This window comes from Pararge aegeria, chromosome 15 (assembly GCF_905163445.1).
Source record: "Pararge aegeria chromosome 15, ilParAegt1.1, whole genome shotgun sequence".
Taxonomy (NCBI): Eukaryota; Metazoa; Arthropoda; class Insecta; order Lepidoptera; family Nymphalidae; genus Pararge; species Pararge aegeria.
The window spans coordinates 8572040-8595376 of record NC_053194.1 but is presented as its reverse complement, the minus strand read 5'-3'; the positions used below and the strand labels follow the sequence as shown (position 1 = coordinate 8595376).

General features: G+C 36.4%; 3 protein-coding genes across 4 annotated transcripts in view; 2 read left to right on the top strand and 1 right to left on the bottom strand.

The window, feature by feature from the left end:
* The window catches only part of LOC120629689 (monocarboxylate transporter 10-like), a 215796-nt gene that overhangs the window by 50166 nt on the left and 142293 nt on the right, over window positions 1–23337 (top strand). The gene's annotated exons all lie outside the window — the stretch shown is intronic.
* LOC120629691 lies at window positions 392–8669 on the top strand. 2 transcript variants are annotated; one of them, XR_005659001.1, is made up of 2 exons: window positions 392–859; window positions 6693–8669. XR_005659001.1 is itself a non-coding variant. In XM_039898669.1 (2 exons), exons 1-2 carry the CDS (start codon window positions 567–569, stop codon window positions 8065–8067), a joined length of 1212 nt encoding a protein of 403 aa, XP_039754603.1. In that variant the 5' UTR covers window positions 392–566; the 3' UTR covers window positions 8068–8669. The 2 variants fall into 2 exon arrangements, 1 of the variants encoding a protein (XP_039754603.1); XM_039898669.1 differs by having other exon boundaries at window positions 7149–8669.
* Window positions 5819–9609, bottom strand: LOC120629692. Its single transcript, XM_039898670.1, has 2 exons — window positions 9170–9609; window positions 5819–7112 (listed from the first exon to the last, which is right to left on the bottom strand). Exons 1-2 carry the CDS (start codon window positions 9345–9347, stop codon window positions 6517–6519), a joined length of 774 nt encoding a protein of 257 aa, XP_039754604.1. The 5' UTR covers window positions 9348–9609; the 3' UTR covers window positions 5819–6516.

The window sequence follows — 23337 nt, the reverse complement described above, 5'->3', positions numbered from 1 at the left end:
CCTAAATACCCTTAACCAGCACTTTGCAACTGCTTCAACGTTGGATAGTCAGATGAAGGAAGTTACTCTTAATCATCTAAGATCTCTGCCTGCGCCTGATTTTCCGACCTTTAAATTCAGAGAAGTGACTTTGGACGAAGTCAAGAAGCACGTTTTGGCCATCAAATCTGATGCCGTAGGAAGTGATGGAGTTGGTCGTAGGATGATTATCCTGGTCCTTGATAGCCTAGCTCCTATTCTATTACACTTATTTAACTATTCTCTATCAACTTGTACTTTTCCTTCTAGTTGGAGGAAGGCGTTCGTGATCCCTGTTTCTAAAATTGCTAATCCTACAACTCTATCACATTTTCGACCAATTTCAATTCTTCCTTTTCTTTCTAAAGTCTTAGGGCATAAACTGCGTTAAGCGTGTGCACGCACGTGAGCACGTCGCGGGCCACGCTTCTGGTGCACGCACGTGAGCACGTTCGCGTGCTTATGCGCGGGCATCGGCGCGTGCATCCGCGTACGCAGTTTTCTCAGTACAATTTTGACGTTGGAGGTGTACAGTCGAATAAGTAATAATGGATAAATTAATGTTGTATTATTTATCAAGACGACGGCGACGACGAATTGCCAAAAAAAGACGCCAGCCAGTAAGCCCGTTCGTTGAATCTAGGTTACTGTGCGGGGAATTCGTGGTGAAGTTTGGTATATTAAGAAAAAATGAAAGGTTTTTTTTCAAATATTTTAAAGTTTCATTACAAGTCTATGATGAATTATATTCAAAACTGGAGCCCTATTTGAAGACTAACAATCTACGATTGAAATCTACGTCAATCGTATCACCAATGGAACGATTTGCAATGACATTGCGGTAAGTAAAGACATTTCGATATTAATAATCATCTTTATTCATGTAAAAAAACAGTCATTATTTAACAAAAGTTTAGAACACTCATATTTTTTGCCAATTTATGTAAGTCACATTACTGTTTAGCCACATCAAGCAAGAAAGAAGAAGAAGTTCTTATTGTTTCGGCAGTGACACCTGAATATGGCTTAAAATGTTTTTCTTGATGTGGTTCACGGACCGAAACACATAACCGCACACTTATTAATCATCATATTAATCACAGTTTCTTATATTTATTAATTATATTTTGTTATTTCTAAATTACACAGTTTTATCTTTTTCGTTTTTTTTTATCTATACCTACTTATTCACTTATTTTTTTATATACTTTTAGGAACCAGAGGTAAAATTTTTATATAAAAAAAACAAATCATGACTACACACACATATATGTTTAATAGAAGCAAGAATTTACACAGAACTAATAAAACACTCAACAGATTACTAATTTAGAGAAATTCAATTCATAAATCTAATTTACAACAAAAACAAAAATGAGCAGGTTGACTTTCCAAACGGACAGGGGTCCCCCTTAAACTAGTTGACGGTACCCGAAGATTCTCTCGAATGAAGCGCGCACCGCCTTTTATAGTCTCTAACACCACCACTACGCGTTGTCCCCTCCACGATGACGTGTTGTGACGATTTCTCCAACACGGCCTCTCCTGACTGGAGGACGTCCTCGTGCTCCGTTGTCTCATGCTGCTGGATGCCCGCAGAGCAGTAGGGCACGGGCTCCGCAGTACGTTCACGAGGCACATTGTTGCTCCTGGCAGCTTGCTCAGGCGTGGACTCCATATTGTCATCATCGTCTGCACCTGAGAACATAAAGCATCTCGGATTGGGACCTCCGTGATTACCAAGGACACATCGACCCGTGATCGATCCATGGTTGATCACAAACAAATACCAGAGAGGAAGCACGACGTTAGCTATCTCGTATAGCAAGGAACATAGGCTCGACGTTAGCTTATTCCCTACATCAGCTCACCTACATGTCATAGGCACGACGTTAGCTTAACATGAGGCTCTCACGAATGGTAGAGGCGCGACGTTAGCATACCACTTCCGAATCAACCACATAGCATATGCACGACGTTAGCGTACTATGCGGTCTTCATCACAGTGTAACAGAGGCACGACGTTAGCTTGTACACACAAATAACACACAAGCTCCCCCTCGAAGAAGGCAGCACACGTGTCAGGAGTCCATTCCCCTCGCCATGGCACTATAAATTCTGCCGCAGCCCGGGTCGCCTTTCCACACGAGCCTGCCAGCATTTGCAGCTCGACGCGACCGTGGGGAAGCGCCTTGACCACACGGTATGTCGTATGGTATATGCCCGCGCATGCCAGAGTCGGGCTTGACAGTCGCTTGTGCCTGCTTGGCTCAGCACCTTGAGTCCGTTTACTGAAGTATGCGACTGCATGCTTATACACCTTTTCATGAACCTGAAGAAAAACTGCACCATAACCAATAAAACTAGCGTCCGTATGGACTTCGATAGGCTAAACAGGATCGTAAATGGCTAAGACGGGCTCGCTTGTAAGTTGCGAGATAATATCTCGCCGTGCTTCTTGTTCACTACCCCATGCAAAAGGAACGCCTTTTTTTGTAAGTCTAGTAATAGGTGCAGTCTTAGTAGCAAATCCAGCTATATATCGACGGAAGTAACTAGCTAACCCTAAAAATTGGCGAACCTGCTTAACGGTCTTTGGGATGGGAGCCTCGACTAAGGCTTGAACCTTCTGTTCGCTCGGCTGCACCTGACCCTGACTGATAGTCCTTCCCAAATATTCTATTTTAGTACACAAAAAAGAGCATTTCTTTAGATTAATAGAAAAACCAGAATCAGTTAGAGTTTGAAGTACCTTGCGAAGAATCAACAGACCCTCATGTATTGTATTGCTCAGTATAAGTACGTCATCGATATACACCAGGACCTCACCGGACTCTAGGTATGGGCGAAGTGTTTTCGACATTATCCGCTGGTAAACAGGTGCATTTTCTAAACCGCAAGGCATTTTCAAATATTCATAGTGCCCCTCGGGTGTAACAAATCCTGTGAGTGGTATCGAGTCATTATCCATAGGTATCTGGTGGAATCCTGTGGCCATATCGAGACTGGTGAAGAATTTATGTCTACCTAATCGATCAATATGATCATCGATCAATGGTAAAGGAAAGCGATCCTTGACTGTAATTTCGTTGAGTTTACGATAGTCAACACACATGCGGTCAGACCCATCCTTCTTTTTAACTAATAGGATAGGACTCGCATATTCCGATTCAGAGTCCCGAATAATATTTTTTTCTAGAAGATCTTTAATTATCTCGCGAACTTTTAAAATTTCTGGATGAGAAAGCCTGTAAAGCCTGTAATTAATCGGCACAGCACTATTTAATTTAATTGACATGCTGCCAGTGTTAACTGTGGATGTTGCCGTCCCAGAGATAAAAAGTCCGAATATGTCTTAATTAGGTCTCGCAGCTTGCTAAAGTTTTGATCAGTTAACGACGTCTTAATCGGAATCTGCGTAGTCGGCATAGTACACATAACGTTAAAGGTAAGACGAGCCTTGCTAGTAAGGCATTGCTGTTCACGGGTACGTACAATAAGTAACTCCTTCGCGATTTAATACGTCAGTACCGACAATAATAGGGGTATTCATAAGTTCAGGGGATATGGCATGTAGGTCCACCTCTGAAGTAATCTCATTAAACTCTATGGCAAAGGTGACAAAATAAGTTGACTCAATTTCATTACCGCCTATACCTCGTAAAACTCTAAAAGCTGGCCTACGCGCACACTTGAAATGTCTTAGCAACGATGAAGAAATCAAAGGTATAGTTGAACCGCTATCTATAAGAATATCAACCGGAATTCCCTGTATGACTGCTACTACTATATCTTTATTTTTATCATAGCAGTTTTCCTGGCAAAAGTTAATGTTATTTGTGTTACGAGAATCAGATTTAAGTTTTGCAAAACAAGTTTCAATTTTATGCCCTGGCTTTCAGCAAAAAGCGCAAGGTTCGGATTTATTTAAACTCTGAGCAGAATTCTTATTGTTTTCCTCGTTGTTGCTTTTAACAGAGATGGCTTTAGACTTCTTTGAACAACGAGACTGAGTATGACCACGTTGGCCACATGAAAAACATATGCCTTCCTCAAACCTACGTTTTCGAACTTTTGCATCGTAATTTGATTTAGAAAGACGACCATAACTTATGCTATCGCCAGATTTCCTATTGAAAGATGATGTATTAGATTTACGTAAATAGAGAAGAATTCTACTATCTCATTTGGCATTAACTTTGCATTGGTAGCAGAAGCACGAATTTGCGGATCGGTGATGCCCCGTATGACTATTGCCGAAATTAGCTCGTCACTCAACCCCCTAACTATGCGTAACTTTAATAAGGACCGACGAGAATAGTCTGCATATGTTGGGTATTTATCAGAGTTAGAACTCATGACCTCGTATAAAATATTTGCAATATCCGGTGTCCTAGGACACAACGGTATAAACTCTTTCTTAAAATTGCTCCAACTACGGTCATTGGTGACCCACTCATTGAGCCAAGTCCTAGCATCCCCTTTAAGACAGTTGCCGATGCGAGAAAGACACTCGTTATCGTTCCAATAGTTTGTACTCTTAGCACGGTCAACTTCCTCGCACCAGATGTCTATATCGTGGATGCTTGGATCGAAATTGGATATGTAATAAGATTGGTTGGATCTCACCGTCGTATTGATTGAACGTATCGCCTCGATGATACGATCGGTTCCGCTGGCATCGCGGTCCGTCATTGCGCTCACAGGACGCCCTGGCGAAGACGGCATAGCAGACTCTCGACCCTCCACCACAGACCTCCGTTGCTCAGCTACAGTCGCGGTCACAGGTCGCAGCCGTGGTGGCGACAGCGCAGGCAAACAGTCAGCGTTCGGTCCATGGAGTCGCGGCGGTGAGGAGCGGCGTTGCCCTTCTAATGCAATTAAACGATTTTGAAGTTGTTGCATTTGTTCGATTAACTCTTTATTAGGGGAATTATGCAGTTTTGAAGTAAGTCTAGAATGCTACCTTCGACGCCTACGGCCAGAATCATGGTGCGGTACCATGCCCGGAAAGCGAGGCGCGGTATCTAGAGAGACTTCTCCTTTCATGACCTTGATTTGACATTTTCTTTACTGTAGGTAACAGTAAATTACGAAATATAAGCAAGAACTAGGCCCAATACAAATAAACTTTTATGCGGGTAGGTAGGCTATTATAGCAAAATAGCGAGATAGGCCAAAAGTAACGCTAAATTTGAATTCACAAATCTATTTGAAAATCACGCACAATTATATTGAAAATAGCTGTAGGTAGTTAGCAAATAAATAAAAAAGGAAGTACTCACCAGGGTTTCAGCTACGTATACTTTACCATCTAATAACTTAGACAACACACTACTTACGTAATAAGGGACATTTAAAATTCAATTTTCAAACGCAACGAAAAAAAGTAATTTGAATAGTCAAACTGCCGCAGGTATTTCAGGAATGCAAAGCAAATTAGGTCACGTGATATTTTCGAATCCCACAACTGATTTTAGGAACCAGAGGTAAAATCTTAATAAAAAAAAACAATCATGACTACACACACATATATGTTTAATAGAAGCAAGAATTTACACAGAACTAATAAAACACTCAACAGATTACTAATTTAGAGAAATTCAATTCATAAATCTAATTTACAACAAAAACAAAAATGAGCAGGTTGACTTTCCAAACGGACAGGGGTCCCCCTTAAACTAGTTGACGGTACCCGAAGATTCTCTCGAATGAAGCGCGCACCGCCTTTTATAGTCTCTAACACCACCACTACGCGTTGTCCCCTCCACGATGACGTGTTGTGACGATTTCTCCAACAATACTTAATCACAACAGTCATCACAGTGTCTTGCATAAACGCTACGTTACAATTAGTCATTGATTATTCATTTGAAATACACTAATAAAATCACAGGTTCAAGTTTAAAATAAAAAAACACAATAACAGTTAAAACAGTACAATAAGTCTAAATGTCTTAATTATAATAATATACCTACCTTACAAAGTATTAATTATAATGACGCATATTGATTGCAAGTTTTTACATATGAATATTTCCCTTATTAATTATTCCCTTCTATTACTAGATCGGGTACTAATATTATTTTAAATTCTTATTTATCATCACAATCATAATCACAGTTTACTACATAAAAGATTAAATTTAAGAAGAGGACATATGAAGGAGCAATGTTATGAGTAGGTTCAAAAAAAAGGTCCATTAAGTAAAAAAGGGGTCTATTGATACACTTTTTTATTTGACCCCAAAATAGGGTTTAAGATAAAAGTGTCCGAATCGACCCCGTTTCTTTCCTTATGAACATGACACCTCAAGGCTTGTAAACTTTTGGCGAATGCCCTTGTATATCATAATAATTGCACATGAGACCAGAAAAATATAAATATAAAATTGCGCTTTTTACTAACTTAAATAGTTCTTCATGTTCTTCTCTTTCTTTTGTTCTTAATAATTAAACAGTCTTAATCAAATCTTCAAAGTCTTTCTTGTTACCTATTTATTCATTGTTCGTATCTGATCTTACATTTAAGGATTCTAAATCATTCGTTACCGTATTTTGCGTTAATGAAAGGTCATCAATGGTAATAATCATTTCTTTTTCAATATCAATTAAAGCTTGTAATACTTTCGTACGAAATAATAATTTTTTAAAGCAACTCAATTTTTTTACAGTTGGTAATAATGACTTAAAAAAATTCAAGTCTTCGTCCATATTATCTGCAGTGTTATTCTTCACGTAATTTAACAACTCTAATTCGAAATCAGTTGGCGATTCGCACTTACGTTTCTTGGAAGATCGTGTTTCTTTGGTAACGCTGGAGCTGGTGCTAGGTACATTAATCAAATCTTCTTCAATAATCGTATTATTTTGTGAAGTTCTCGGTGACGCGTTTTGCTCTACTGACTGATTAAAATTGTCTGCCGATTCTTCTCCTTGAGTATTCGAGTTTGAATCTAAAAATGACAGCATGTTATAGTAAACGTATGTTTTATTTGCCCTGGAACCGGAGCCTGATTTAAGTTTTTTTTTAGTAGACCTCACTCTTATATAAGTGTCTCTTGCAGTTTTCCATCTTTGCTGCAGCTTTTTCACTGAAACAATAACACAGGTATTTTATTTTATTACAGATATTTAGTTAGTGGACATACCTTCGTCGATATTCATCTGGCGTATCAGACAGGACTAACCACGGTCAGAAAAATAGTAACAGAAGTTTGTCAAATTATAATTGAAAGGTTAAAGGAAGAATGTATACCAAAATTTTCCCGTGCGCTATGGGTAGAGACTGAAAAAGGTTTTTTAACGCAAGCCCAGTTTCCTAACTGCATAGGTGCAATAGACGGAAAACATATACGCATTATAAGACCTCCACATAGTGGTTCCCTCTATTACAACTATAAGCATTACTATTCTATTGTACTGCTTGCAATGTGTAACGCCAACTATGAGTTTACCTATATAAACGTGGGAGTGCAGGGTAAAGAATCTGACTCCGCAATTTTCACACAAAGCCGATTGTACGAACAAATCAACAATGACTTAATAGATATTCCTCCTGCCAAAGCATTGCCCGTAATACACAATGATAAACCAACCAACATTGCTGCAACCGCAGCTTTGCCCTATATTATTGTAGGAGATGAAGCATTTGGGTTATCTAGCCATGTCATGCGGCCATATGCTCGAGCTCTCGATTTAAACTACAAAAAAAAAATATTCAATTATAGGTTAACGAGAGCGCGACGTTATATTGAGTGTACATTTGGTATCATGGCTAATAAATTTCGCATACTCCATCGTCCATTGAACGTTGGAAAAGACAAAGCAATTTGTTTTCTTAAAACAATTTGTATTTTGCATAATTTTATAAGATCAAGAAGTCAAATTAATGACTTTCATGATATTGTCATTATACCAGACCATATACGTTCAGTTCGGGGGTTAATTGGAAATACCCACAGAGATTCGTATACATTACGCGATAGCTTCGCAGATTATTTCGTTGCAGACGGACAGCTGTCATGGCAAGATCGCAGTATTTATTGAAGGCTTTTTTATAATTTATGTACATTCAATAATTGAATTTTCACGGTTTTTTACCACACATTTTTTATTAACATAGCAGGCATATTTTGACAGCAGCATAGCAGACATTTTATACCTAATGATTTTATTTGTTAAATTCATCGGATGTAACCAGTTGCGCCGCCATGACAGTCGAAAATTATAAGAAATTCAGTATTCTTACATTAAATAGGTAAAATGTTATGTAATTACGCATAAAATGAAACTTTTTTTCTTTCATTACACATCCAGTGATGTGTAGTTTGTACAGTGTCTAAAAACACAAGTAGGCATCTTTTTTACTAAAATATTATTGGTACTCAAACACATGTAGACGCGACACCGATTGGAGCGTGACTAACTGCATGGTAGGCAATTACCTTCCATTGCTCTTGCCTTTGAAAGCGGGCGTATAACTAATCTAGTTATATAAAATCATAGGATGTAACCAAATAACTTAGATTGTTGTAAACTAAAGTTGAGAGATGTCAAAGAAAAACCTACAAAACTACAAAACGCACGCTTATTTTACAAAGTTACTAGCCCAATTCTAAAACCAATATAATAAATATTTTAGTTGATAATTGTTTTATTTATTTACCTACCGATCCACTGTTTCTGCCCTAAAATGATTTTGAACCCTAAATACACCGATAGTGTGAAGTAGTGTGAAGCTCGCAGTCGTGAACATACTGGTTGTCTCGTGACGCGCAAAATGGCGGCGACCGCGTGGCCGAAAGAAAGAACTTTGGAATTTATCGAGCAATAATTATATAAAACCATACCAATATTATGGGACATTGTTCACACGAATTTCACAATGTTCAGAAATACGCAGTATCTCTGCACTAGTTTTGAATATAAGCATGATTTTATATTTACATAGGTAAATTATTGTAAATATTCCGAGTTTTAATTTTATAGTTGGATTAATTGTTGAAAACATTTAATTGACACAAATACAATTGAAATAACTAATTATATATAACTAATTGCATAGATTATTAAAAATAAAAATTAGGCGCAAAGAATAGTTTACCTAACCTACGTTATTATAAAATAAAAAAAGAGTGTAGGTACTTACCTTGTATGTTTTTTTCTGCTTCACTCCAGTCATCAAAATTTTCAAACAGTACTTTACAAATGTCTAGCCATGCTTTTGATTTAGCGTCCCGGTCTTTAAATATTTCGCTTGATTGGTCCCATATGGCAGGACGACACTGAACTTCAACAATTACCCTTTCTGTATCAAAATTTGTCATTTTTTGTTATGGGCCGGGCACGCGCGTGCGGTCGGTTCGAGATAGCGCTGTCAACTGAACAAGCACGCGCGTGCACCCGCTAGCGGGCTTCGCGCGTGGACCCGTCCAACGTGATGCGTGATCACGTCGCGTGCATGCGTGCCCCATTGCACGGAAGTATCACGCGACGGGCTCACGAGCGTGTGCACGCGCATGGGCACGCGCGGGTCGTTTTTGTATGGACACGCGAGAGGCACGCTTAACGCAGTTTATACCCTTAGAACGTATTGTCAATCAACAACTTACTCTTTTTCTGACTAAAAATAACGTTCTATCACCTTTTCAATCTGGCTTTAGACAAGGACACAGTACGGTCACAGCACTAATTAAAGTCTGTGATGATATTCGGAAAGGGATGGACAGTAAATTGGTTACTATTCTGGTTCTTCTTGACTTTAGCAATGCTTTTAATAATGTGAATTACGACTTGCTTCTTGCGTTGCTTAGGTCGAAGGTGAACGTATCATCTGAAGCCATTGACTGGTTTCAGTCGTATCTGTTTGGTCGTCAACAATGTGTCAGATTTGATGGTAAATGTTCCTCGTTTTCCCCCCTCACTGCAGGTGTTCCACAGGGTGGGGTGCTTTCACCACTTCTCTTTTCCATTTTTATTAACTCTGTCTCTTCTGTTATCTCCTCTTCATTTCATTTCTATGCTGACGATTTACAGATCTACTCCTCAGAAACCACTGATGGAATTTCCTCTGCTATTTGTAAACTGAATACAGACTTGGCGAATATTTGTAACTGGTGCAAATCTTACGGTCTTGCCGTAAATCCTGTTAAGTCACAAGTAATCGTCATAGGTAATCGCAATTTGCTGACTAAAATTAATAACCTTCCATCTGTTTACTTTGATGGGGTTGCTTTGCCATACTGCAATACGGTCAGAAACCTTGGGCTGACGATTGACAGTTCCTTTTCTTGGGGACCTCATGTATCTGAGGTAGGGCGGAAAATTTGTGCCACTATTGGCTATCTTAGGCGGTGGAAGAATCTTCTTCCAATTAAAACTAAGATCGCTCTTGCCAATTCTATTTTGTTACCTGTCATTGACTATGGTGATGCATGTTATCTTGACTTATCGCAGGATCTCCTTAATAAGCTCGATAGGCTGCAGAACCTTTGCATCCGCTTTATCTTTGGCTTGCGAAAGTTCGACCGCATATCTCAGTTCCGCGCTGAACTAAAGTGGTTGTCGGTCGGCCAGCGGAGAGAGATGCACGCCTTGTCTCTGTTGTATCGTATCCTGTTTCTTCCTCAGACTCCGCCATATTTAAAAGAACGTTTTACCTTTTTTGATAATAACAGGCTACGTTCCTGCACCGACAGCAAACTACAGGTTCCGTACAGTCGCACGAAATATTATAGTAATTCTTTTACAGCTAATTGTGTCAGACTCTGGAATTCCCTACCTGATGACATACGTCAGGCAAAATCCTTGCCTCTTTTTAAAAGTCGTTTGAAAAACTATTTTTTATGTATGTAGCGTTATAGTATGTAGTTTATTATATTTATATGTATGAACACTATATATTTTATATAATAATTATATGTTTAGTATTAGAATTTATACCATGTATGTAGTTTAGTTTGCAATATTTTTATGTAGGTAGAATTTTTTATTGCCGCACCAACCCGTTCCTTCCAATAACTACTATCGCCAAAGGTTGTCTGGGAGAGATCGCTTTAGCGATAAGACCGCCTTTGCACACCTAAACTAGTTTTTTTTTTTAATTATTTCTGTAAATGTGTTTATTTGTATTTTGTTTTTGTGTGTGCAATAAAGAATTTATTATTATTATTATTATAAATACACGTAAAAAAAACCCGCAAGCTTAACTACACCAATGTAAAATGATTCAATAGTCTTGTGTAACCTATTTAAGTGGATGGATGGACACGACACGAAAATGTCATCGTAATCATATTACGGTAGAAGAGAGTTTACCTGCGTACTATGGTTAAAACATTCCATTTCTAATTAAATAAACGTTATTTTATTAAAATTAGAATACCAGAAGAATGAAATATTACACACTTACTGTTATACAAATAATAATAAAAGTTTTACTACAATCGCGCTTAAAGGTTACACGGACACAATTTTTTTTGTTTTTGTAGTTACATATTTCTTGATTTTTAGTAGAGACAATGAAAACTGAAATGAAAGGTAAATATTTTATACTTTCATTTCAGTTTTGGTCCAAAAATATTTGATAATTCGGTGGTCTATACAATCATACTGTTAAACTATACATATTAATATTGGACCTCCTTGTTCAACTTGTAATCCCTTTCCCTTTTGAATTTTTTTTGGGTGTAAGTTTGGATGCTTTCTAGAGTTACCAAAATTGGAATTGAAGAAAGCAACTATCAATAATTTACATAATTAAACAAATGATGTTCGGTGCTTTTTGTATATCTTAAGCGTTAGACAAGGTATCGATCTTTTAAGCCTTGGATAATACGAATTTTGCTCCAACTGTATATTGTATAGCTAAACCAAATCGTAGTTAAACTAAGCCTCCAATAAAACCGAGTGCAGCTTAGCGGGGATTTCCAATAGATGAGAATATGTGTAACAACGAGTACAATTTGTACAGAACTAGCATATTGACTTTGTTGAGAAATATGAACTTGTGAGCCCGAGGACAGTAGACCTATAAACGAGTACGGGCCTTTATACGAATACAGTTTTGTAATAAGCAAGGAGCCTTACCACCCGTATTGGATTAGCGTTCTAGTATTCGATTGGATCTCTAATGGAGTGAGAGCTTTTTTTACTAATTTAATACTATATACGTAATATTATATCCTTCAAGAATTACAAAAGGTGCACCTATTAATATACTCGTTGATACATATGAAGCAAAATCCAATACGTTAGTCTCGCAAAATCTCGAAAATGGCACGTAGAATCTGATTTTTTTATTGTTTCATTCGCCTTGACACTAGCAAAAATGCCACAGGAACAGCCGAAAACTGAAAAAAAAACTATATTGCCCCTGGATTAATTTCGACGGCCTATTGGTGCTGTGGGCTGCGACTCTGCTTTCTGAGTCCAAGGCTGAGTGGGTTCGATTCCCACAACTGGCAAATGTTTGTATGAGGAATATGACTGTTTTTCAGTATCTGGGTATTTATATGTATATTATAAGTATTTATGTACATTATTCATTAAAATATTCATCAGATGTCTTAGTACCGATAACACAAACTACGCTAACTTTGGGGCTAGATGGCAATGTATATATAAATAAATATACTACGACAATACACACAACGCCATCTAGCCCCAAAGTAACCGCAGCTTGTGTTTTGGGTACTAAGATAGCTGATGAATATTTTTTTTTTATGAATTAAATACACATAAATACTTATAATATACAGATAAACACCCAGACACTGAAAAACATTCATGTTCATCACACAAACATTTTCCAGTTGTGGGAATCGAACCCACGACTTTGGACTCAGAAATCAGGGTCGCTGCGCACTGCGCCACTAGGCCGTCAAATAATATAATATTGTCGTAAATATAAATATTGTCGTAATATACTTATTTATTTTATTAGTCCAGTCCATCCAGTTTTCAAGTGATATGAAGTTTAACGAGTCACTTAGGCTAATGCCCACTTAAGTACATATAAGTACATCATCACATTATTATTCAAGAAATTAATGAGTGAATTATGTGTGACACATATTTCCCTTGTTTTTAAAAGTTCTTTTATTTTGTAAAAATCAAGATCGTTTAAGCTACGATTTCCTACGAGAGTGGAGCTAGTAATGTTGTGTAGGTATGTATAGAAATATGACGATGTCGTTTTTAAGATAACGCATGCTAGGAAGTGATGGCAAATAGCGGGACTGTCCTTTTCATTTTCGTACAGATTTTACAACAGTGTGTGTCTACCAGTGACCTACATAAAAAACTGTCCCCGAAACGGGCAGATTATTTTTGTCTCCTGGCGTTTTGGTTGATAAATTAAAACAAAAAGCGGTTATTGAGACTTTACCATAAGAATAAAGCCTCGCCGACTTTTGTTGTAGATAATAATGATGACTTTAGCGCAATCTAGGAAGTGATATCAAATAGAGCGACCGTCATTTTCATTTTCGTACATATTTTTTCAATAGCGATGTTTACTAGTGATCTAAATAAAAAAACCATTCCTCCGAAGGCTGATTGTGTTTATCTCCTGGCGATTAATGTTCGATTAGGTGTAAAGCTTTTATATTACTGCAATACCTCTTACAGGTTATCCCGGTGCCATCTTAGACTGTATCATCACTTACTAGCAGGAGAGATTGCTGTCAAGAGATAACTAGTAGTGGAATAAAAAAATAAAAAAATATACTAAAAAAATCCGCCTTCTGTTTTTTCCATAACAGGGGCGATTTAATTATGAAATACGGAATTTACGATTTTAACTGTTGTAACTCAAAGTTACATATACGTAGCGTTTTTATTCCTGTAAGAATTAAGGGTATGTTTTCCTTCAAAAGAAATGGCTTATATTGGAATACAGCTTTGATGCCTCCTCTCTAATAATGAAGCCTTAAATTAATATTATAAAAGTATTTTCAAGGCTCAACCTAAATTGACTTCGGGAGAAAACGGCTCAACAAATTTTCTATCAAATTTTAGTTGATTCTAGAGCAAAGGAAAATCTACTCCGTACTTGAAGGTAAATAAATATATATTCATGGTGTTAATCGGTAACATTTAGTTTATATTTAGATCTTATTTTTTTTTAGCTGACGTTAAAGGTAGTATGAATTATTCAAGAGCATAGTGAGTGAATTATGTGTGACACATATTTCCCTTGTTTCTAAAAGTTCTTTTATTTTGTAAAAATCCTTATCGCCTGGCGATCGTTTAAGCTACGATTTCCTTCGAGAGCGGCGCTGTGAATGAGGAGTGGGTATGTATGGAAAAATTACAGTGTGGTTTTTAAGATAGCGCATGCTAGGAAGTAATGGCAAATAGCGGGATTGTCATTTCTCCAAAGGGGCAGATTATGTTCATCTCCTGGCGTTTTGATTGACAAATTATAACAAAAAGCGGTTATTGTGACTTTACCATAACAATTAGGCATGTAGCCTCGCCAACTATTGTTGTAGATAATAATGATCACTTTAAACACGTAGTACATTATTTTTATGTCTCATCAATCATTTTCGCGGAGTACGCCAGTAAAGCTCCAAGTTGATATGACATATTTAACAAACATCGTTATATTTCAGCGAATTTTCGGAAAAACCTAATAAAATATAAACTAAAACCTTGCGCATGAATCACTCTGTTCATTAGTGAAAAACGTATGAAAATACAGGCGGTACTTTTTCAGTTTTTTGAGCCCACACAGACCGACTGACGCGGCGAGGGATTTGTTTTATAATAAAGAACAAACAGAAGTACAGAAGTTAAAAGAGAATTCAAATGAAATATGGTGCCAATTCTATTAATAGATAAAAGTAGAGCTTTACTCTTATACGGGGAACATTGGGTGATAGCTTAACTTTTCGAGCCGTCAAATTGATATAATAAATAGTTTTGAGCTTTGAGTCGAACAGAATTGGCACCAATAAATAAGTTTATAAACAATTTTCATATTGTTTAATAGGAACTTATACGCGTATCTCTTGCCCGCTTCAAACAAGTTCGTGAGATTAATGAACGTCATTGGCTATTAGCGTATTCGCGATGGAAGCGCTGATGCCAATCGACTGGATAGGATCTTGTCGTTATCGATCTTTAAAACTAGAGTAGGTAAACATTGTATTACGTAAACAACGTTAAAGGAGCTATTTCTTACAGCAGGATTATTTCCACTTGTGCTCTGAAAGTTGGATAAATCTGTGGGTGAAGATACACTTTTATCCTTTCCTGGGGGAGATAACTGTATCCTGCCTATGCTAGCGGAGCTGGACAATTTTGCTTTATAAGCTGTTTCCCGCCATTCCTTCCGCAATTTCTTAAGGCAAGCCTATTTTTGTAAACGCATGAACGGTTCTCATTTGCTTGTTCGTCAAAAGAATTCTGTGTCAAAACAGTCTGTGTAACTAATAGATGGAGAGGAGAATGGAGATGTCTCTTAAAAAGTTCAAAGTTTGTATTAAACGTAAGCTTATAGAAAAGTCTTATTATAGTATAAAGGACTACGTAATCGATAATTAAGCTTGGGTGTAAATTATTGCTCTAACCAGGTGGCTCTTCTAATAATTTAATAGAAATTGTGAGATGGTGATAACAAAAAAAAAACACCCGGCTAAGTTTGTTGTGGGCTTCTTCTTAGACCAGGACACGTTTGGAACCCTCGTAGCTTAGTTTTAAGTCTACGAATGTGGTTATCGCCATCATCTCACTACCGTGTAATTCTTATGTACGCATCAAAAGTGCCACCTATGGGCCGGGCCGGGCCTACTTAAATAAAGATATTTTTTACTTTACTTTAATTTACTTTAATATTTATCAAATAATTTTGTTGAACTAATATACTTGTGAATGTCTATTATATACACCCTCATCCAGTATTAGCATGTAGAGGGGACAATCATCTCTGCTGCTGGAGATGCTTGGGAGGCTTGGGTGGGCAGGCAGTGTTGTTTTATCTAAATTCACGCTATTGGTGACTATTTTATTTATAGCAAAATCGATTCTTAAGATAAATTGCACAAAAGTGACTCGACAACATCAGCTTATCTACTCGGTCCTATTGGCAAGCGCGTGACACCAATCACAATACGTCGTGTCAGGGCATCACGCTATTTTTAGTCTATTATTTTGTCGTACTCTGCACATAGCTGTTTCGTTGCTCTAGCGATATTCTTCTGCAGATCACAAGGTCCTTGGTTGATTACCTATTTAATCCAAAAATAGTTATTTATATACTGACTGTTAGGAAATTCTCCGCGATTAAAAAAATAATTAATTTCAGTAGTAGTAAAGCTTCTTGTGGCTGAGAGTGTTTCTGAAGAACACACAGCTGAAATGTATGTATACGTTTTAATTGCAGCTAATCAAATAATACTATTAGTACGTAATATTAACTCCAGGCCACATTGTGCTACAAGAATATTCTTAGCTACTTTGGTCACATAGTCCAACGCCTGCCCAGTGATCTGGATAAGCTAATACTGGTAGGTAGGGTGGAGGCGAAAAGACATCGTCGCGGATCAACTCGTTGCTGTTCTGACCAGGTAAAGTCGCTCACAGACCTCTCTATCACTGAAGCTATCAAAAAGGCAGAGAATAAAAAAAAATGGAAGGCTGTAATAAAAAACCCCACTAAGGAACTTCAATCCGGACACAATTCAGTAATGAAGAAAACGACGAAGAAGAGAGAAGAATCAAGTAGTATATCGCCAGTTTCCAAATATTTAATTTTTGCTTCTTTTAATACCATCTCCTATAAAGAGGTTAGCAACTACTAGAAGTAACTGATTCAAAAGTTTGTTTTATGTTTTACTAGGTATTCGAGTCCTCTAGTGGCAAAGGCAAGCAATTTATTATTCTCGATACAAGATACCTGGTCGATCTTTTTCCCGTAATAATTAATTATATTTGCTCTCTTAATTTTAATTATACAAGCCGTAACTCTTTTAGTTAATACTTAAAGTGCTGTTACATAATATTATGCAAAAAGTACCCATAAAAACTAGTCTAGAGTTGGTAAATGAGATTTGATTAATAGTTGAATTAGAAGTTCTTTTATATATTATAAAGTCGTCATTTTAATATTTATATCTTAATCTATCCGGTGAAGTTTTAATATTCTCAATGACATAACATATTATACAAATATTGATCCCTTGGTCAGCCAGCACAAGTGCTGTGAAAATAATATTCCAGTAATTTGCGTCCGAGGTTAAATACGTATCTGCGTGGATCATCGATATATCCCTTGAGACCCCTATAAATTACCACTCAAAAGCGGTCGTTTGACGTAAACAAAACCCTGTATATACCGTGTATATCTTTCAATGTCAATTTATGCTTTTAATTTTTTTAAATATCGAAAAGTGATCTTATAACGTAATTAATCAGCAAATAGATAAGTGTTTTTTGAGAACACAAGAAACAGTTCTCAAGTTATCATATTTATTTTAATTTTAAGAACATATGAGAAAAGCACTAAGTTGTTCAAACAAACTAAATTTATCACCTCACCTCTTCAGAGCCCTTGACAACAGGAATGTAAACGAGCCCATACTCGATAGTGTTACATCGTTTCACTGTAACACTCTTGGATCCATCATCAGAGCAGTTTCATGTAATAATAATTATTATTTCATTGTAAACTTACTTATCGGTAACTTTTCTCTCAGTTGCTGGCAAATCATAAAAAAAATTGCGATGACCATAATAGGTACGAGTTGGTACAATATATTATACAGGATTACAAAACGTCTAAAAGCTTAATTTTTTTTTTTTGTAAAATTAAATCTGCTTAGTTACTTGCCGGCTATTCTCTGCACAGTCTGCCTTCAGAACCAATAGAAGTCACAAAAAGAAGACTGACTTGGCGTTTCAAAAGTGCTCATAAACTAGGCCTACTTGAAATAAATGCATCTTGAATTTTAATTTAAAAGGTAGGTTAGTTACTAACCTAACAAATTCAAATTCAAAATTCATCATTTTAAGGGACATTTTAATATTGGGATTAACAAAACTACACTATAGCTAAATAAACAAAAATATTTTTACCTTATTTATGTATGCGATCGAATCATCTTGAGGTCTATGTGATTATAGAAAATTCTGTGTCTTGGGTTTTGATAAGTGATATCTATTTGAACAGTGATCGTAATAATACTATCATTTGTAAAATACAACTAGATCTTAAAGGCTTCTTGGATATCAAAGTATCGGTTTTTAGTTTTAAAATAGGTAGTATTAATTCTATTATTTTAACTGTTTTACCTCAATCACGTTTCGCTACTAAAATTTTATTTAGCGAAATAAAGGCTTACCTATAGAGAAATATAGAGGCAATATGAGACCTCCAGATAATTTATTGCGGCGAAAGCTTGTCCAAAGCTAACATTAATGACTCCTTCGTATATAATATACATTTTCAACAAGTAACCTTTTAAGGTTAGTACGAGACCCTTATAGAGTCATTGAATTGAGTGTTCTGTTAGGGACGGCTTAAATAATTTTATTATTATAATATATTTAAAGCAAAATAAAGAAGCAACATTTTCACAACACAATTTAATGTTTGTACCATTTGATTCCTCGACTACATTAATTTGTCAAAACCAATGTGGAAAAATAAAAAAAATATCTTCCCTTAGCTGCGCCTACATTTATTATGTACGTAATTACAATGATGAAATAAATGATTTCTAGGACTAAAGTCTATTTTACTCCCCATCCTATCTACTTTACTTTTCATGTAAAAATACGAAAGTTCTTGTAAACTATGCTTGGGAATGTTAGTGTTTTTCCGGGCCCAAAAGTAGCCTATGCTACTTTCCATCTTTTCATATAAAGTTATCCCAAAAATCTTTTCGTTTCGTTGCTTAGTTTGGGTGTGAAGGGACCACAAACAAACAATTACCTAGGATCACACCGTCAAACTGTATATTTGTATGAAAGCTACCAGTGCACATGAATTTCACAAACTTTACCAGTCCGGAAAACAAAATAATTAAGTTTGTAAAGAATATTGAAGTTGGGTGTATTCCGTATGTCTATTTCAATAAACATTGTTTGTGCTCGTGGAAGTAATAACACAATAAGTTTCGTTTCAAAGAATTCTACGTTCCAGAGAATTGTAAACAATAGGCTATTTTCTGTCAATTTTCATCTTACCAGTCATGTGATACTGTTAAATAGAAATAAAAAGATATTACAACATTCCAATCAATTGACGTGCAAGAAGAAAAACATCCAGACAAGCTGGAAAATATCCGAAAGCATTCAGATTTTATCGCTCTTATCAAGTGTTCTGTTTTTCTTCTTTATCATGGAAATGTACTGTTTTGGTTTCCTGACAACCTGAAAGCAAATTTTCCGAGAGTTTTTAAAATTAGAATTTTTAAAGATATTCACACGCTCTACGATTTTCCTTTTTTCTTTTTAACGGAAGGCATAGAGCTTAACGACTTCCACTGCTTTATGTATCTATTCCTTATTTTGGAAAGTAACGTTCCACGACTAGAATATAGAACGAGCAAAAATAGTATCCAAAGCTTTGGTTGACTGGTCAACTAGTTAATTGACTCGATGTTTTTTCTGATTCAGATATACGACATCAGTGAGCAAGCGTTTTCTTCTGTATAGTTAATAATGTTTATAAATCAAACGTGGGAGACCTTGCGATAAATGTAAACTTGCGTTTTTGGTCAGGTGCGTTCAATTGGACGGGGTTTTCCTTGTTTTGGCACCTATTTTTAGGGTCCTTTGCGTAGATACTCGTACGTACTAAACTAATAAAAATAACTATAATTGCTTATTGCTACTTAAAATAAATGAATTTAATATAAATATATTTTAAAATAAAAATGAATACTCATAATATCTTTCTAGGTATATTCAATTACTAGCTTTTGTCCGCGCCTTTGCCACTCAAAATTTATTTTCCTGTAGTTCTCATTTTGCTCGCCTGTCAAAGAGTATTTCACTCTCCAGCTGTATAATTATGTCCATGTAAAAAATCCGTGGATAGGTTAAACTTTAAGGTATAATTTTCTTTTAAGTAGTGTTAAATGCACTTTTACCTGTCGGTCTAAGCTAATAGTTTTACTCGGTAAAAAACCAATGTCCTTATTTTGGCCTATTTAGCTATAGTTTTTTTAACCCCAATAATAAATTGTCCGGTTAAATGACGATTTTTTTACCTACTGAGAATTTAATTTCTCAGAACCCCAATGTCTAATAATTATATTCCTGAGCGGGGAATCGAACCCAAGAACTCGTGGGGACTAACTCAATGAATGCCAATAACTCAGTTGAGATAATTGATTGAAATCCGTTGCGTTTCCTTGGATTTTAAGTTCTCCGAGATAAGATCAGCTGAATATTTTATTATGTATGCGGTACGATAACTTGGGAATCAGATTTAGAAGGCATTTTTCAGTATAACTGTATAAGGATATTTATAAAAGGAGGCATTCCTGAATATAATAACTCATTCTGGGACAATTTAACGTATAAAACGATGAAAAAACAAGAACGACGAGCAATCAACTTGATGGCATAAGCTAGCAACTGTGAAGATTAAATTGATTTTTTCTCCCTACATAAAGTCCCTAGGCAGTCAAATTGTTTAAGGCCTTAGCACACTATATCGGCTCAACAACGACTCGACTTAAATCAAAGCATTGAAATGTGAAACTTATACCGTGCTAATAAAGTATATTGTAAAGTAAGAGGAGTATGCGACGTGGACTTCATTAGGATTCGCAGTTATCATATTTTAGCTCATCGCCGTGAAAACCATTACATGGCTCCTAGGTGAGAGAAGGACAAGCTGCGCGTTTGTCAAAGAAGCATGTTCCACACGTCAACCGTCCGTCTAGTGAACGCCAAGCTAAATGACAGCTGGTGATGCTGAATCAAATAGGTATTCGCACAGTTCAGTCGGCGTTAAGGCGATCTTTAGAGCGAGTTGCGTCGCGACTCGCGAGGTATTGTACTATGGCCTTTAAAATGACACAAAAACGTAAAAAAATTGGGATTTATTATTTATATCCTGTATACTTACAGCTGACCAAAATGTAAGTCAGTTTTAGATGTACATTACAAAAAATATTTGTTATCTTTTTAGTTAATTTGACTTGGATAGAATTTATGAGCTTCGCTTAACCTATAAATACCTATCTATGTCTATTTGTTGGTGCTGAGCAATCAGATTACTAAGCAACGAGAGTGTGCGAAATATTAGATCATTTCGAGTATAATGCATACGTAACGAATCAAGTGAAAAAAGTGGTAATTTTCCCCTGCAAGTTCGTACCATTTTTACCTTTTCAAAGAGTAAATAAAAGTGTAAGAGACTGGCTCTCCTACACCTTTGTTCCAAGATAATCACGAGTATAGATAGGGATAGTATGCATACATACACTTTTTTAAAGAAATGCCGCGCAAATTTGCGTCATTATGATAGATATATAAATTTGTAAGTACCTTTGACAGGTTATCTAATATAAATTGTATCTACACGTAGGCACATATTCGAAGGAGTAGCCTTTCATTTATCCGGACAGAACGGTGAAATACAAATAAATAAATACCACAAAAAGGTCTAATAATTATTAATTTATAAAAGTTATTAAAATAACTTAGCCCTTGTCCCACTGAACATTTACTTATTATAATGATAAAAGAGTGGGATTCAGAGCATCCAGGTTGACGGACTATTATCACATATCATAGGGAGCGAAAGCTTAACCTTTCTAATGCACGGGGTCGTATAGCGCCAATCACTAAACTACGGGATGATAAAATAAATTTTACGTCGAAAAACTCAATACCTGACAATTCCCGACCCTGTAATTGCAGATACGACCTTGCAGACTCGCTACAGGAATGCTTGATAATTGTTATAATAATATAAATAATAATAAATAAATTTACTACGATAATACACATCCGGAATTTAACCCGAGGCCATGGACTCAGAAAGCAGGGTCCCTGCCCACTGCGCCAGTCGGCCGTCATGGTAGGATTTCCCACGGATAATCTTATGCGGATTTACCTATAATGGTATATCCTAATGCAATTTAATATCATATCATGCACGTTATCTAGTTACATCTAACGCCATCGTATTGGCATGCTCGTGACACCATTTGCAATATCCCGTGTCACGTATCGCGTTATTTTCATACCGTATTATTTTTCATTTAAATACAATCTGACTTCTTGTTACCGAAGGTAAAGAGGGTTTACTCTTGGAATAATTCAAATAAATTTTCTGTTTAAACTAGGCTTAGAATATTTAAAGTGGAAAGCACCTAATTATATATCCATACTACATTATAAATAGCATGTGTCTGTTTGTTTTTATGTTCAGCTGAACTACTGCACCGAAAATGAAGAAATTTGATCATCTCAGAGACAGACGAAGGATACAAGTTATCCCGGAATAAGTACCAGGGGGATTTTATAAAATATCCTTTGATTCATAAACCGCTAGTTAGCGGATACCCGCGACATTGTGTCGGCATACCGTTGTGTAGACATCCTGGCAATTGCAACGCCCTCTCGCTGACAAACTGTTTTTTTTTTTTTAATATATTCCATTACAAGTTGGCCCTTGACTGCAATCACACCTGGTGGTTTGTGATGATGCACTCTAAGATGGTCGCAGGCTTACCGGTTTGTTATACGACATCCTAATCGGTTTGTACGCGACGTCGCTTTAGAACCCTACATCGCTTGGCGCTACGTATTTGTAGCTTACATATCAAAAAGTGTTATTCTTTGTTCTTTCCGTGGAATCTTAAAAATACACTAAAAACCATTTAAACATTTTTTTGTACGAAAATCTTTAGAGAATTTATATCTATTCCCGCAATATTGTCTCATTATTTTATAACACCACAGCGTTAATCACTGCGCCAGGGTGGTCGTCAAAAGTTTCCTAAGAGGTAAAAAGCTGGACGTTAGTCGGCTGCGAATAATGATAAATAACTAGACGAACACCAATTTAAAAATCCCGGAATTCGAACGTAATTTTGAAGTCGTAAACAAGTTTTTACTATCCAGGACACGATTCTATTTACCGGGTGAATTCCCTGCTGCAATCTGTATTATACAGTGCGGCGCTAAAGACTATTAGATTAGCACTTTAGGCAAATTATTTCTGTTAGTCGAAACTAGCTCGTGAATGGTAAACATTATTAGAATTGCCTGTTAGAATGATAACAGACCTGATTTAAAATATTATTTAGCTTGAGTTTACTAATAAAATACAAATGAGTTAAATAG